General features: G+C 38.4%; 1 protein-coding gene across 1 annotated transcript in view; it reads left to right on the top strand.

Moving 5' to 3' along the window:
- The window catches only part of SPAG16 (sperm associated antigen 16), a 415031-nt gene that overhangs the window by 288364 nt on the left and 108687 nt on the right, over positions 1–17980 (top strand). The window contains 2 exon segments of the mRNA XM_059820586.1: positions 216–281; positions 16754–16880. Of these exon segments, the coding sequence (XP_059676569.1) occupies positions 216–281; positions 16754–16880 (193 nt within the window).

The following is a 17980-nucleotide window of genomic DNA, read 5'->3' on the forward strand; positions in this document are numbered from 1 at the left end:
TTTTCTGCTAGCTATTATGTGACGTAAGGACATATATCCTTAGTAATCGTGAGAAATGTCTTCCTCTTCCAGCAACTAGGAGCTGTTTTTTAGCGCACAAAGTGCCTTGGTTTGCACACAGCCATAAAATCAAGGTCTTTCTATTTACAAGGGGATAGGATAATTTATGTCACTTTAACTTATTTAATTGCTTTCTTTTTATGTTTAATTCCTAGGGTCTCCGAGTTCACACATTCTATGGTCACCTGCATTCCTGTAATCATGCAGCGTTCAACATGAAGGTAAGTTCTGCATATGAATTACCTTTTTTTTTTAATCATCATGTTGCTTGTTCTGGTAAATACTGTCATGCATTTTGGAGAAATAGATACCTCTGCAACTGAATTCAGTATTAGCAATGACTTCTAGAGCAGTTCAGTGTGGCACACACCTGCCAGCCAGAGCAGAGCCCCAGAGACTGTTATAATAAAGCTGCCCCCTCCTTGCGCCTACCTCCTTTCTCCTTTGATCAGTGCATGCTATCTAAGCCATTCTCCTTTGTCATGATCATTTAGTTACTTCACTTGAATGAGGTTTTCTGTTAGTTTTTTTCCTGGATGGTTAATTTTATAGTTGTTGTCTAAAAAGAATCATTTTGACTGGGACTGGTGACAGACTGTGATCTGAATGCCTGTTAACTTTGGAAAGGAAGTAATTTTTCAAAAATGTTTCTTTGAGGTGATATGAAATATTCTGAAACGATCAAAACATTTGTGATGTATGGTTCCTCTAGCTCTCCTGGCCACACTGCTCTTTAAAACTGGTGTGGAAGTGGTGAGGCATGTGCTGGTTTCTGCTACCACTTGCATGCTTTCCTCTCAGGGACCATCTTTCCTGAAAAAAATCTGAACGGTGTTCCTGCTCCCTGTGCTGTCACTGCCACTTTCATTACAAGCAGAGCAAGGTACTAATTTTTATTGTAGGAGATCATGGATATTCTCCTCTTGTTCAGTATTAGCTACTGCTTTACCATCTGCTTATGTCAACCTTATGTGTTTATAGGGCAAACCCTAGGGGTTGATGTAGCAGAAAGTGTGGGATAAGCTTATGTCAAGGAGGGGAATAAGAATTCCTGAGGCATCTTAATTCTTTCTTGGTCACATGCGTGTATCCATGTATTTGACAGGCACAACCTGCTTCTCAGTATTTTGAAACACCCTGGTGTAGAACAAAGAATATTTAACAGTAGCAAGAATTGTGAGGGAAATACTATAGCAATGCTATAGCACAGTCTTTAATGTGAGTATTTACAAAGAGCCTTATGCTCTAATGTGACCTATAATGATTAACAGGAAGCTGAAAGACTATGTGCTGATAATCTTCCAGATAAGCATGTTATTTTGATAAAGAATATTATAGTTGGCATTAAACTCTAGACTAAAATCATTGGTTGACATTCTCCATGATTGAATTAGTAAAAATGGAAACATCTAGTGCAGCATTGATTAAACTGAGTGAGGAATATAGTTTCAGAAGCTGTGATTGCAGTTATATAAATTAACTCTGTATGTACTGGAAAACTACTAAAAAGACTAAGTAGTTGGTCCTGAGTTGTACAAGTTACAGTTGTCACGTTGGTTGGCTAGCAAAGCAAGTGCTGTATTTCGACCAAATATAGCACTAGAGACCTGTTTTCTTACCGTCTAGTCCTTGCCCATTAAGAAATTAAAATATTCCACCCTAAGCAAGCTGATTAAGGTGTTTTGAGTGACAATTTTTTTGTTAAAAGATGCATGTTTTATGAGGAAAAAAGGTTTTTATAGAAACATCAGTATTTTCAACAATACTTTCACAGGAAAGATTTTTGGAGATTAATCATGGACTGTTTGGACAAAGGTGCAACATCGCTTCCAGAGTGGCCAGCAGAAAGCCTAATGGTTAGACCTGGCCAAAGAAGCTTTGCAGCCAGGCAAAGATTTTTCGGAAAAGTCTGGTTCCTTAAGTCTGAAATGGCAAAACTGAAGGCTGATTGCTGTCAGAATCCTATCTGGATCTGCGTATCCCATGCTTTGTCAGAAGTCTTGTCTATAGGGTCCGAGTCCATGGGTGCAGTGCTGTAATGGTGAAGGATCCCAAGAGATTCACTCCTTTTTCTGCCTAGGATATAGGTCAGTTTAAGTAGGCTCCTAAGTGACTTCAGTGGGCTTGTGATAGTCGTGTCTCAGGCTGCTTGGTGCCCAAAGGAGTTTTGAAAGAACATGAAATTCTAATTACACAATGTCCTGTAGAGAAAATACAAGAACGAAGAACAAATTTTCCAGTTAGATCAATGAGCCATCCAGGCAGTGTGTCCAAAGATTAAGGGATATTTTAGGGGAAGAGTATTGTATGAGGAAGAAGGAAAAAAAGAAAAATGCATTTATACAAATTTAATAAATCCTTATTAAACTCTGTGAAACTGATTAAATCTGAGTTATTTACTATACCATGCTTCTGAAACTGTAGTTAATAGCTTTTTGTTAAGTGGGCAACATTTACAGCCAGATCTCTTAATAGTGCTCAGATTCCATAATTAGCCATTTCTCTATGGAACATAACTGCCAGTTTGGCACCTGAAACGTGGCCATTTGTTGGAGGCTGCCTTGCATGAGCTCTCTAGAGAATCTGGCGGGTAGTCACATTGCCCTGATAGAAACTTCTGTAGTTGTGGGTATGTCAGGACTTAAAAGATAACACTTTCAGTAGTGTATAAATTCTGCGGTTTGCAAGTTGGTTCTCTGCCTGTGGAAAGTTTGAGAAAATTTGAGCAAAATCCATATAGCTGCTTTTGAATTGAAGATGTAGAAAAATGCATCTTTCCTCCTAAAAGGTAATGTTACCATCCCTTTTACTCCCATGTCCCCATAACACAGCTAACTTTGTAGAGAAAAATGTTTCAGATGTTTCTTTTCCACTGAGGCCTAAGCCTTTGAGTAGAAACGTGCGTGTGTGCTTGTAAGGGTGGTTTTTTAGAGGCTACTGTGTGTGCTCCAATTCCCTTCAAAGGCTCTGAGTGCAGTAAAAGATACATGTGAACATACCTTACCTGGGAAAGCAAAGATACCCACTCTAGGGAAACCCAAGTGAGACTGCACCTAAGAGGCAAAGTAATTTCCCCAGTTTTTGAACGTAACTGGGATTTGAGGTGACCCCATTTAATTGTTGGACTCCACATGACTGCACGAATGTAGGCTCATGGTGGGCAAAGGGTGGTGGAGGGAACCCCATTGCTGCCAAAGTGCTTGCATCTGGATGTCAAGGCAGGGATGTCCAAGTCAGCCCTGGCCCTCTCCTTCTGTCTTGTGGATAGTTATGGAGAGGATATTGTGCATCTGCATAATTCATGCAAAAATGAAAAATCAAACCCCCAACATTTTTACATTAGTACAAGTTTTTGATCAACAACTGGGGGAAAACAATGCCATTTCATACAGTAGAATTCATACAAGGAATGGTGATCTCTGCTTGAACGTTGGCATGTAAATAAAATCTAAGTATGGCCTAAATAGCATTTGAAGTAAGTTTTGTACATACTTTGCACAGCATTTTCCCAGCTTGGCAAATCACCTATGCTAATGAAGTATAAAGACTATAGATGCTTGGTTGAATCATTATGCATTTAAAGTAGAGCAAAATTTCCTCCTCTACGTGTGTGTATATACGTGTGTTCAAATAAGAGTATAATTATCATTCACCTGTGTTTGTGTCTGCCACGCAGTGTTTGTATGATGTCTGCAGGTTAAGAAATCATTACAGAGGTTACCAAGTTTCCTTAAAACAAAAAAACATTTTTGGAATTACAGTTTATATTAGGAAAACCTAAAAGACTATAAAAATATGCTTGATAGCAACTGCCCAATTTTACCTCCCCAAGCCAAAATGCAAACAGCATTTAGGTCATTCTTCCATTGATTTACTGAAGGACAAATAATGTCAGACAGTTTTTAAACAAAAACAAAATTTCAATTTTGTTTACTTCTTCAGCAGTCCAGTTGGATGTCAGCTACCATTTAGCTGGGCCAATAATATTGATATTTGATGTCAGTTCTTATTCATTACTGCACCCAAATGATGCAAAAGTCAGGTCTTTCAGATGTTTCTATGGATGGCCAAATAAAACCAGGGATGTCTGACTGCATCTAACAGACACAAACAAGAAAAGAACAGAATGCAAAATCAAAAACCTATCTGCTGTTATTGTTATTTATGTATTCAAAGTGTTCACCTCTTTGCATAAACTCAAAGCCAGTTACTTACAAAGGTTACCTAGTAATATCAAACGTGTTCAATTATACATGCAAAAGGGCTAATAGGTTCTTCCTCTGGTTTATTTCTGTCTCCATGCATAAGAAATATAATTACAGAATTGAAGTACATTTTAAATACAGATTTTAGTATCATTAGTTAACCATTTTCAGGCCATCTAACGCTGTTAGAAGTAAAAAAAATAAATCTGTTCTGTCTCTGTGTCATGGCAAAGAACAAAATCTGCATCAAAATACCCTCATTTCACTTGTTGGCAAAAAGCTCTTTCTGATAATAATGAAACTCTCAGAAAACTGTGCTAGAATCCACTTCCACATCCATTCTCTGAAATATTCATGTTATTCCCTGTTTTTGGAAGTAGTTTTCCTGGAATGCTTTCTTCCCTTGGCCAAGCATACTGATTAATTGCTTCCCATCATCTCTGATGCTATTGTTATTCACAGACCCCTACGGTTAGCACGTATGTGCCTGTTTCATGCGTTATGTGTAGACCACGTAAGATCTAGAAGAATCGGGTAGATCCATCTTTATGTTGATCAGTTTCAATATTCTTGCTATCCAACTCCAACATCAGAGTCTTAATACAGAAGGATGGACAAACAAGTAATAATATGTCTAGCAGATACCCTAGAAATAAAAAAATTCCTCCAGCTCTTTCTGTGAGGAAGCTCCAGGAAATTCATGGTGCATTGGTTTGTATGGGGGTGGCTCTCCCAAGGTGCTGGATTCCTGTGTCCTTGAGAAAAGAGACAGCCTCTTAGCAAAGGCGCTTCAATGGGACTGGAAAAAGTCCAAGCCTGATTTTTAAATGTCACACCTTGTTTGTGTCATTCAGTTTCCCATCACCATTTCTGGTTTCTTATCAGAGATCATTTGCAAAGAAAAACTTAGTAATAGGTGTCATACACCTCGATAAGTCAATGGCAGAGAAAAATCCTTTTTTCTTTCATGCAGAGCAGATGATGGTGACGGAGAAACCTTCAGTGTCACTGTTTAAATGCACTGACTGCCGCTAGAATTTACCTCTGCACTTCTAAATCAGGCAAAATGCAGTTCCTTCGCTGTCTTAGTTTGGAAGAAATTTGGCTTCTTGGATTATTTTTGGATCAATTTCCCAGTTATAATTTCTTCTGAAAAATAAAAAAATTTCTGTTAGTCTTGAAGTTTCTTTAATCAAGGCCCAGGTTGCCTTCAGAAACTGGGAATTAACCAGCCTTTCTATTCTCCCCAGTGTAATTTATTTGTTTGAGATTTTAAATCCAGTCCTGTCAAGATTACTAACTCGGAAAAGAATCACAGGTCAAGAAGATTCACCTTCTTTTGTTTTAAGTGTTCAACACTTTCTGTTATGAGAAGTGAGGTTAGCTCATTCTGCCACGGGACTTCTCTCCTCCAGCCTCAGGGTTTCTATCTTTCTTTCATTTACCACCAGGTTTTTATTTTTATTTGTTTTTAAACCCAGGAATCTATTCTGGTGCTCTCTGTTGTCACCATCCTGGTACTCTCAGTAAATCCCAAAGCATCTTGCAACATTCACCCAAACAAACACGGAGAAGCTTAGATTTGAGAAGACCTTTTTTCGTTCTTTTCCTGATGGTAGGTTCTAGGAAAGTATTTCAAACCCATCAAGAAATGGAAGCAAAGATTCTTACTGTAACACTGATCATTGCTGAAAAAGCCACTGCCTCATGTTCTCTTTTCTTGCTTTGCCATGGAAAAAAAGGAACGTAGTTTTTCCCAATAATGATATTTATAGAGGCATCACTTTCAGCCTTCTCTGTCACCAGGCATTACAAGATGGATATCTGCCTGTCTGCAGGTATTACCTTAAGGCCTCGTGTTCTGTAAGAGGTGTTGCATTCCTACCTGCTCAGTCCTTTCAGTTCCCTCTTTATGGTTTGTACTCTTTGCTGGATTCCAGTGGTTCTACATGGTCTCTGTGCTGTGAGCGCAAGACATACCTTCAGGTTAACGTGGTGGCTACTAGCACCTGGACTCTATAAAAATGAAATAACTGAGGGACAGCTGCTCTTCCTTGGGAGCAAGCTGCATATACCACGATGGCTGAAAGTCTCTAGTCATGGTCACTGAGACTTCTGTGCTCCAGAAGTGGACCACATGGAGATGGTGTAGATGAGGAACGTGGGGTAGGAAGCAGGGCAGGTGTCTGCCATCATACTGCCTCACTCATTTGTTTTGAAACAGCAGGAAAGGAAATATTTAACATTTCTAACTGAAGCTTTTAATCAGATTTTGCTCTCGTTTAAATATGATGAAGCTTTGTCTCAACTCTTCATGATAAAACTTTGGGGTAATGCATAGACATTTGGATTTTAGACAACTCCGTAAAGCCCAAGAAGAGAAAATGTGGCATCATTTTTAACTAGCTTTGACATAATTTGGTTTTGAGTAACTTTAAAAAACCTGTATGTTTTAAGTCAGGTTGGCCCTTGGAAAGATCCTCAGCAGAAACTGATAATTAACTGACCATACAGTATTTTCTTTTATGTTTTCAGACTTCCTGTTTACAAATATAAACATATTGTTATGTCCATAAGCACAAGTGAAAGAAAAAGAGATTCTCTCCTTTAATGTGATTTTGTTTGCTTAACTCTGTGTTCTGCAGTGAATGTGACCCTCTGTGTATACAATACATGAAGCAAGCTCTGTTTAGCATGCAAAACTGCTAGCAGTGTGGAGAACTTTGCCCTTCTTTCTTAGAGGAGAATTAATTTGTGTATCCTAAGGAATAAGGATTTTTTTAAAATTGCATCTCCTGGCCCAGCATGCCAGACTTCCCTGTGGCAGATGTACGCTGTGGGTCCAGGCCCCAGCATAATTCATTTTTTATTTTAACAGCTGTTTTTTACACTTGTTGTTTTGCAAAACAAACAAAATCAAAATATGAAGATCCATCTAGATCCTTTTAAATTCAATTTTCCACCTGCAATACATTCAAACCTGCCTCTCTATGTGATATTTCACAGGCAATTATGTTTTAAAATACATGAGAAAGCAGCATACCATCCCTACCCTCTATCCTGTAACTCTCTCATGTGACAGTCATTTTCTCGATAAATTGTGAGACTTTTATCTGCACTGCCGTTGTTATCACTGACTTGAATGGGAATCATCACAGACACTCCGCACTGAATTGTGAGGCTCCAGACGCAGCTGCTCACACTGAATCTACCCACCTCCAGCTCACCCAGCACTCCCAGTTTGCTGTGGTCAGGTGTGGATGGGGGCTTATGTTACATTAGCCAGGTTACCTGTTAAAATAGATGCTATCGGTATGGTTTTGCATCAGGTACAAGCAGACAGGTAACAGCTCTTCCAACAAAAAGCATGTTTGTGTAAAGTTGACTCTTCAAAAGGGCTTAAACTAAGTTTGGGTTAGAGAAGTGGGTTTAGTTTAGACCAATGATTTGTGGTTGGTAAGAGGACTCTTGAACTGTTTGCTACTGATCAAATCATGTCCAAAGGGAAGCAGGGTGCCTGAAACAGTGCTGTATACATGATTGTGTAGTGCATGGCTTTATACAATACAAAGTTGGATTTAAAATGAATTTATGCAAGAGTGAAAGTAGGGCCAAATTTGGAAAGGCCTCTCTGTTATGAAAATGCAATTAATCTGTCGTTGAATAAATATCACTGTTAGCAGGTACTTGAATATCAGAATGATTTAATCTGAAAATAATTGAGAATGCAGAGCTGAAGTCCATCAGGGATAGGAATGCAGATTATTCTATTTTGATATTTAGCTAGTTTTTTGTGAGGAAGTTCTTGAAATAATGGGATGAGATTTGTTGAACTGATCATTCTTTCACCTGAGAGACTTCGAAACTGGGAGAAACATTCGTACGCTTACCAGAGTTCAGAATTGGGCACGCTTCTGTGAATACATTTTCTATATTGCTGATATTTCTTTTTTATGCATTTAGTTTCCCTTTAAAAATGCCCAAAGACAAGATAAAGAGCCAAATATTAAGTTGAACTTTTTCATTTTGCATGTTCCTTTGATAGTTTCTGTTTCAAAAAAGCACATGTAGTTTACTGACACTTATTTTCTTTCAGTGACTTAGATGTTCTGCATTTTAAAATGGACAATTTCACATTTCAGCAATAGATCTATTGCCACGAATACTAATTTATGAATTTATGAAAGTTTGTATTGCATCTATATATTAACATTATTGCAATGGATACTACCCATATTTTAAAAATGTACTTAGTTAGAGTTTAAGGAACCGAATGACAATAAAATCCCTGTACATGAACATGGCGTACCCTAGGAATTTGTTATTTTTATTGCTCTCAGGAGTGTCTAATCAGGTAATGGTGACACCTAACTTCACTTGAGTTGTGGTATCTCTCAAAATACAGAGAAAAGCCGGTAATGGCAATTATCATTCATCTCCTCCTCTCACTGCACAGCTCCCAGAATTCAAAGGCACTTCTTTGATGGTTAGAAAGGAAAACCAAAATTGATTATTTTAAACCTCTCTGCAAAAGATATTGCTCTCTTTGCAGTACTGCTTCAAGTGCAATGTCAACTATGGCTAGCAGTAACTCTGCAGGGAGTGCGGTGATCTTGGGTTTCATATGTAAATTTATGCAAAGGGCTTCTGCAAACCTAGCATGTGTTGTTCTCCTCAAACACCACAAGGTACTTCGTGCTACTTGGTGTGGCAAAGGGAAGAAAGATTCCCTCTGCTTTACGCAGTAAGAGGAAAGCCTGTAAAGAAAACGAGTGCATGTAAAGAAATGAGACCCGTGATCCATTATTATTTTTGAAAGTCAGTAGAGCTGGAAATTCTGCTGCAACAAAGTTCTGCCATTTCCATTGATTATTTTTAATGGAGCTCCTCCTTTGGAGGACACAAGGGGTATTCTTTATGGGTCTCCCTATGCTCTGATAGGATAAAATTAATAACCTAGAAATAATACCATTTTAGGACAGTCTTCATCCTGAACAAAATCATCACTGAGAAAATGAGGATAAGAAGTGAAAACAGTCTATCTTGATACCTTTAAGCTGCTTAGTATGCCATGGCCCACATACCTGTTCATTTAATCAGCACAGACATCTCGTCCACATCTTTTTTCCACTTCCCGATACATTTGTTTCTCCTCCGCTTTCTAATAGCAATAGACTTTTGGTCACTGATCACATTAAGGAGTCATCAATGTGCCTCTACCATTCTCTAATAAATTCCCCTTCTGTTCGAAACATCTCCAGAGTACTGTCTGGTTGTTCCCTTTGCTCTGTTAGGTTGTTTGCATTAACAGCACTCACCCCTCAGTCAGTGTTTTTCCATGTGCCTCTCTCTCCTTTGCGTTCCCAGGACTTGCCATCTCCAACTGCATGCTTCTGAGTACCTGCAGACAGTTTGCATGTTATAGCTGAAGCTGGTCAGGTCCCAGCACATACCAGCAGTAATTGCAAAGTATTTAATCTTGGACCACAATTTAGAATGGCGAATTTGAAGAACCCTACATTTTTACAGCACTTCGAATGAGCTAACATTCTTTCACCTTCATTACAGTATGTGATCAGTGTGCCTGTGTTCTGGACTGCAGCATCATGTGAAAGAGGAAAGCATTGACACAGAATTCCCCTGTTATGTTTGTAAAGCGTGGTTTGACTTACCACATTCATTATGAACCTCAGCTGCTGGGGCACATGAAGGAAAAAGAGCTAGCAAAAGAATTGGAGCTGGGACAGGAATGGTCCCTGCTTTCCACAGGCATAAAACATCAGTTATCCTGAGGTGTCTCCTTTGAGCTAGTGGGGTAGGCGCTGATATTGCCGTGTAAGTGGGATTAAGAGAGAGCTTGGAACAGATTCTTGTAGTTTTGAATCCATAATGTTCTTTAATAATAGATATTGTATTGCCTGTTTGTTCAAATGCTCACAGTGCACGTAGAGCTGCATTAGAGGAGGAGGATGCTTTTGCCCCAGAGCATGCATAGTCAGTACGCTCTCAAAACCTGCACATTGAACCATAATATCAAGGGATTACAATAAATTAGTAATCACAATAGGTACAGCAAAAATAGCCAAACTCTTAGAGCAAGTTGTACCAATACTACACAATGCAAAATTAGGAGTTGTTCATCGACAACTGCTAATAAAGTTGGAGGGCTCTTCTGTAGAAATCAACAGTGAAGCTCTGAGAGGTGATTCTTTCTGTATCAATATCTTAGATTCACCTCACCTCCAGAAGAGCTGGTGTCTCACCAGTTCGTGTCTATTCAGACCCCAGTTGCTTAAGCTTTGGGTGTTTAGTTGCTTTGAAACATAAATGGTCCTTTGCCACTTTAATCGCGATGCAGAAGTCAAAACTATAAAAGGAAAAAGCCAGTAAGAAAAGCAGATGGGAAAACACTGACACTGCCTGTAAATAACACTTAATCATCCCTTTTCCCCCACTCTTGATGAAAATAATTATTAAAAATAGACCACTACACTTTCAAAGTGGTAATCAGTGTAGCTCTGTATTTTTGCCGGGCTAAGTAATTCCATGTCTTTCTAAGAAGATGCTATTTTCATTTGAAACCGGGATGATTTAAACCTGATATTTCAAAAATGGGTGGTGATTGATTAGTCATCTGTCTAATAATGGAATACATCTGCATTTTTTCCTCCGTCTTTTTCATATTTTACATAATTCATTTGGCTTAATTGGACATTGAAGTCTTTTTCCCTGTAATGACTACAGCAGATTCACCTGTCCCTGCTTGGATTCTCTCGAGATCCCTCTGCCCTTGCTCACTGCTGCTCAGAAAGCCCAATTCCACCCCACGGGATGGGGTGGCACAGGGATGGGACTCTGTCTGCCACGCCACATGTGCCTCCTGTTATTTTTTCTGAGTGTAGTTAGTTTTTACATTACAACAAGGCCTGAGGTAATAACTCTCATCAGGCTTCTGATGTGCTTCATGCTGTAAATGTGGGAGGTAATGGTTCCTTCTCTTAAAAATATTCACTTTAACGCATATAAAATGGTGGTAGAGTTAAGTGACTTACAATGTGTCCCACAGGGAGCATCTCAGAAATGCAGATTATTCGAGTCTGTTTCAGTTTGAGGTAGCTGAAGCTGTTCCTCATGTGGTCTCTTTGTCTACTGGCACTTAATGGCAAGGAGTTTCTACTACACTTTATGTACACAGAACAAACTCCATATCCTTAGTTCAGAGACTGGTAAGACTGGTAACAAGCTCATCAGCCCTATGTTATGCCAGAGGTCAACCAGATTCCCAATAGTAATGGAAAGGGAGAAAAATTATGAAGCTTCTTTCTAGTTGGCAAGGGGCCTAGAGCTTGAATCTGTTTCCACTGAGGTCGATGAAAGTCTAGTCATCATAAGAGTCCCTTAAAATACACTTCATACAGCTACAACTGTTTTGAAAACAAAGGACTTGTAAATCAGTAAACTTGACTGATTTGACTATGAACTTGTCATAGTGAAAACGAGTTGCCTGTTCACTCACAATTTCGCCTTTTTAAATATATTTGCAAGAAGTCATGAAACAAATACTGGCCTGCCTTCAGAATTAAACTTTGAAGAGGATACTCCTGGGAGGAGTTTATCGCAGTCTAAATTAGATAAAGCTACTTGTTGCAGTTCATATATTATTGGTCTTTCAGCAATAAATCCAAAGGTGTGTTCATAAGCAAGAGACATAATTATTCAGATTTTTATCCTTATCGCTAGTGTGAAACAGCAATTTTTAGGAAATATTTGCCTAAAGTGTACCTGGTAATTAGTCCCATTGTTAGTAATTATTAATATTCACAAGAAAAAATGTATATTAAAAAAAAGGAAAGAAGGAAATGGATTTTTAAAACTTCCTGGAAATGATAGAAATCTGTTAATTCCTGATGTTATAATTATTTGTGTTAAAATGGTTTGCAAGTGCCAATTGAGATTGGGATTACGTTGTCTATGGGGCTGAGCATACCCATTTTAATGGGAGCTCTTCCATAATATAAAGATGTTCATTAAGTCGGCAGGGAAGGTAAAGAGTGGAGGGTGGAACTGTAAAGGCAATTAAAGGACTTGCAAAGCCCTTTAAGTGGAGCCTGGAACAGAACCAGTCTTTGAATCCAGACTAATTGAATCCTTGTATAAATTCTTTAATTACTTTAGTGTGCACACAAAAAAAGTACCAACTTGATTATATAGAATAGGCAGCAAGTTTTACCACTTTTATGAATCATTCTACATGCTCTTTGATTAGAGGAAGTAATAGAACTGAGCTGTGGCTGCTGCAGCATAAAATGTAGTGTAAATGAAAATCAGTACAACGTAAACCTGCTTTTGCACATTTTCTCCTTGGATCTCATTGTCTCCTCCTTTTACATGTAGGAAAATCCGTCAAGCCCTGATGGTCCAGCTTGCTGTTCAGTAAAATGTGTCATCAAAAAGACATCATCAAAAAGACTTTAGTGTTGCAAGAAACAAAAAGAAGAAAACGAAGAGCAAGGCAGAGGGCTCTTCCATGAATAACTAAAATAATAAATGTAAAAGGAATAAAAAAGCCAGAAGTTCATAGGAGAATTCAAAGTGATTCTTTAAAGCTTTTGAAAATGGCAAATGAGTTCGTTTAACATATGACTTATCCCTTTCTTTTTCTTTGAATAGCATGTAGCTTCAAATTATCCTACAGCTTGATTACATTCCTGGTTTCTTTCTTCCTATTGAAAAGTTGTTATCCCACCTCTCCAGCTCACTTGATTTAGAAAAGGTATGTAATAGAGATGACATCAAGCGAAGAAGTAGTGAAATGTAATAGCTGGCTCATTAACAAAATTGTTTTGGTATTTTTTAGTGTAGCAGCTGCCTAGGTATCAGTAATAATTAATGTGTTTAATAAGTTGTCTGTGGACAGAGTATGCCAAGGCTGATAAAATACCTGTTAGCATGTGTTAACGTGTTACCATCAGAACCCCGTGTTTTCTTACTTCTGCTTGCAGATGAGGTCTACTGCCTTTTCATGGAAATCAGGAAAAATATGCTGCTGGGCATTGCATTTTATGCACAGTTTGTTTATATCAGGCATCTGGGAGGAAATCGATAAAAAATCTGGAGACTTTTGACAGCAAGAATTGGTTGATCTTGCTACTAAGATAGATGGTAAACCCTTTGGAGCAGGACCACCTTCTCTACCTTGTTTACACAGCACCTAGCACGGTGCGGTGGTGCTCCCAGACAAGCTTTCTGCAGCACTGCTTCTGTTCAAATAGTATCTGCAAGGATCAGGGGGCTTGTCCTTGCTGATGTGGCCACAAATCATCTTGTGAAAGAGAGCTTAAATAACAAGTTAAGGTGGTTCAATGTATCTGGTACCTACTAACAATTTGACTGAGTAAATTCCTGCGGGACCCTTCTTAGACATCTGTAGTAGAAATGGGGGAAAATAAATGTGGCAGAGAATAGGATGGCAAGATTGAAAGAGGATGATGGGGTATGGATCTTCTTTTGTGGTGTGCCAGCTACTGTAGCAAAATTAATTCATATAAGGAAGAACCTGTAATAAAAGTAGATCAGATTGTTTTCCTCGTAATTATGCAACTAGTAACGATCCCTTAATCAGGGCTGGTGGGAAGGTCAAAGTCAGCTCTACAGTTGCAGTTGCTTTGCAGCAGGGACTGTCTCTGATCAATGTTTGCATAATATCTATTTCAGTGAAGCACTCTTGGTGCTATCTATTATGATCTATTAGCTGGACCATGCTGTTACTTAAAAGAGAAATGTCGTATTGAAAATCCATGGACGCAACAGCTGATGACATAAGAAGGAGTCCCAGAGCAGCCACTGGAGTGTCTTCTGTAACTACACTGAGTGGGTTATGTGCAGTCTTACCCAGATGGGCTGTCCATTGATCTAGTTCAAAATTGCTGAGTTACCAAACCTGTAATTAAGGAGCATTTCTTGAATTGAAGTATACTGGACACATACAAAACAAGTTTGAAGACAGGCATATTCTAAAACAAAACAAACAAAAACTAACCTCTCCAAAATGGTATTATTTATTAAAATGCCTCTATGGAGAGAAAAAAACTCAGGAGTAAAATGCAAGAATATGTCAAAGTCATATTAGAGGTTATGAAATAAGGGGTATAAGGGATACTAGTGATTTCCTAAGTGGACTGTTGTTAGTGATGGGCATAATCTTTGCAGAAGAAAGTGAAAAGAGAGAGGATGGAGAGGTGTGGAGACCTGGTCGAGAAGCTGAGTACTTACACTGAGGAATGGAGGGATCTATGCACATGGACATACCCAGTTCCCCTTCCCTTTACTGGCGTGATAGATAATGACCTAAGGAAAGGAGACGTCCCACTTCATTGTGCATGTCCCACCCTCCACTTCGTAGTTGCTGCTGTGTGCCAGCTTTGCCGAAATCCCTGGTCAGTTGAGATATGCATCTTTAACCTCTCTGAAAGTCAGGTTGCAGGGATCTCAGAACGGGCTTCCGAAATTGGTGATGAATTTTGCAAGAGTTGCTTTATAAAAATCAGTGATGGGTATATTCATAGTTAATCCAGACTCCATGCTATCTGAAAAGTGTGGGGAGGAAAGAAGGGAGAGCTTCAGCTGTTTAGCCCAGAAAATAGTGTACGAGGGGGGATATGAATGATGCTGTGTGTGAAATGCATCAGGGACAGAGAAGAACGGAGAAGTATTTCTGCAAAAAACTCCTTGTATTTAACCTAAAGGTTATCTATTGCATGTGAACAAGTACTTTTTTAAACTCTCATTTTATCCTTATGGGCTGAAAGATTTATAAATGCAAGGACAGGCAGGTTCTAGATCAGCAGTGGGGGTAGATGGGGGAACTGCTGCCAATCCAGTATTTTTATCACGGCAAGCATATGAAAGCATTGCTTGTAAGAGTAAGGGACTGGATTTGATGACTCTTCCAGTCTCAAATCCATGATGATGCTTTTTTTTCCATTAAAAATTTGCTTTCTTGAGATCCAGTTCAAGCAATGCAACAATTTGGAGTGTAGCTGTTGTATTTGGGGTTTTTTTGTTACTTGTTTCCCGAACGGCCTGCTTGACCTCGTTGTTTCTTTAGGCTGAACTTCATGAAAGGAGCCACATGAAATGAAAGAGAATGAGGTTGGTACAGCTGGCGAGATAATTAAACAAATAGCTTTTCCGTAATGCTCAGCCCCACTGTGTTGAGGTGTGATGTAGTTACGGTTACCCAGCTTTTTTGCAAAACAGCAAGCGCTGAGAGCTTACACGTTGCTGGCTGAATTCTCCAAGCAATGATTACTTTGTTTCTCGGTGTTACTCTGTATTAGTCCCTGTTACAAGCCAGAATGGAGTTTTGACATTTTAGATCTCCTCCAAATGAACCTAAAGATTTCATTATACTTGTACCAGGATAGTGTTTCGCAGGCCATTACTCTCTACTTGAGAAGGCAATGGGTATTTTCAGATCTTAATTCCTCTATTTGCTAGATAACTCCACACATTTTCTTGCAGGTATCATTTACGTGAAAGACGTAAAAATTAACTGAATATAAAAAAAGTCATGGATGCAGCATGTGACCCATGTTTTACTTGATTCTCATTTCCATACCATTGTGATTCTCCTTCAAAACAATATTATTTATTCTAATCTTACACTTTTGCATAAATTGGAAAAGACATTGACTTTGATAAACCTGAGTGCACACAAGCTGAGCTGGTTTTGGGATTTTGAGTATTTCGGAGGTTAAAATGAGAAGTAAATGTTTCTACATTGGTAGCTAGGGGTTTCTTTTTGTTATGGTGGCAGAAATTAGCTAAAAAGAGTTATGTTTGGGCATCCTTTACCGTGCCTTCTTTGATTTTTGCATTTGTTCATGTTACATATTCAAAATACTTCTGCCCTTTTTTAGATTTTTTTGTTGTTGTTGTTTTTAAATTAATATTGAAGAGAGGCATGGGGGACATGGTCCTGCTGTCGTTCCTTGCATAGATAGTCCCTGCATGCTTCTGACTCACTGAAATGAGTGAGATTGTCCTTAGCATGGCTATTAATGAATGTACAGCAGTGAAGGCGTGTCTGTTCTGCTCTAATCTTATGCTTCACGTTGAAAACATGAGTAGACAAATTAAAAATCAGGGCTGAAAGGCCATTCCTGTGTCTCTGTGAGAAGAAAAGGTGTATTCACAAGCCATGTTCTTAGGGGACACTGGAATCAGAATTCAAAATAACGTCTTTTCTCTTTTTTACTTACAGTTTCTCCTGAACTGTTCTCTTTAAAAGTCATATCGCATTTTTGCTATTCAAGTCAACATAGTTGTTAAGAGGTTGTGATAACCTCACATGTAATAACCTACATTTATTTAAAAACATACAGTTACTATGTCTGGCGTCAGAGGGTATCCAGCCCTATGTCATATGCTTTCTTCTTTGCGGAAGTACAAAAGTGATGTCTTTATTTTGTTTCCAACATTGACAGGGTGATACAATTGCTTCCTGTGACTCCTCCGGCGTGATGAAGCTCTGGGACATTCGGAAGTCGGTCCCTATTTTATCCATAGATGCAGGCCCACATCCCGCCAACCAGGTCATCTTTGATTGCTCTGGTAGGATTCTAAAACAACTTTTTCTACCTAAGATGTTTATTTTGAAATCTCTCTAATCTCTCTCCACTTCTGAAGCCAGATAGCATGTGTGAAGCGGCATAGATGTGTTAATTTTAGAGATGCCTGATTGTGCCAATGATCAATACACTTGTTTTCTATGGACTAGATTGGCAGGTTGGATTCACGGTCCATTTATATAAAATGAAAAATGTGCAATAACAAAGAGTGCAATTAATTACAAAAATATTACATAAATTACAGAACTGATCACCGGGGGTAAAAAGCTTAGCAAGATTACCTATGTTCTAGTGATGTTTATTCTCCATTACTGTTTGTTCTTTTATTTGCTAATTCCATAGTTGCATTTCATAACCAATCTTACTAAGTCCTCTTATAATTGCCTCAGAACTTCATTGTATTGACAGGACTGCTTGCTATGCACAAAGAATTGAAGTAACCAGTTATTTTTCATCATCAACCATGTATTACCGTGTCAGCAATATTGTGAGTGAGCGTGCATTTTCATTTGAAGAGGGCTGTTGTAAAACATTTTTTTTTGTTTTAAAACCAATATTAATCTTCAGTTCCAAAGCACGGACAAACATTCATGTTGTAGCACAGAATTAGATCCTAGCTTAGGAAATCGTTCTTACTCAAAGGTAGTACAATATGTTATGATAGAATACAATAATATAGAATGTAATATATATAGGTATATTGAAAAATGTGTATACATTTGCAGTATATGTTACGTGCATAAAATACAATGCTTCAATAGAATATGAGAGATAGTTAAGGAATCATTAAACAAAAATAATAGTGTGATATATTGTCATAATGACCTACATACTGTGGAATGCATAATATCAATATATTGAGTCACTTGGCAGAAAACTTTGCCATCAAATTCTATATTATTTGTATAGTAATTTGACAGATCTCTCTGCTGTACCATTAAATAAGGTATTTTCATTTCCAAGGGAAAAAAAATGCATTGACACTGTCCGTTTTTGACAGTTTCCCAAAGACAAATTTAACCACTATTCTATTTATGTGTGTAATTTGGAATAAGAGCTCATTTTTTGTTCAGAAGGATTTGA

This window comes from Gavia stellata, chromosome 8 (assembly GCF_030936135.1).
Source record: "Gavia stellata isolate bGavSte3 chromosome 8, bGavSte3.hap2, whole genome shotgun sequence".
Classification (NCBI taxonomy): Eukaryota; Metazoa; Chordata; class Aves; order Gaviiformes; family Gaviidae; genus Gavia; species Gavia stellata.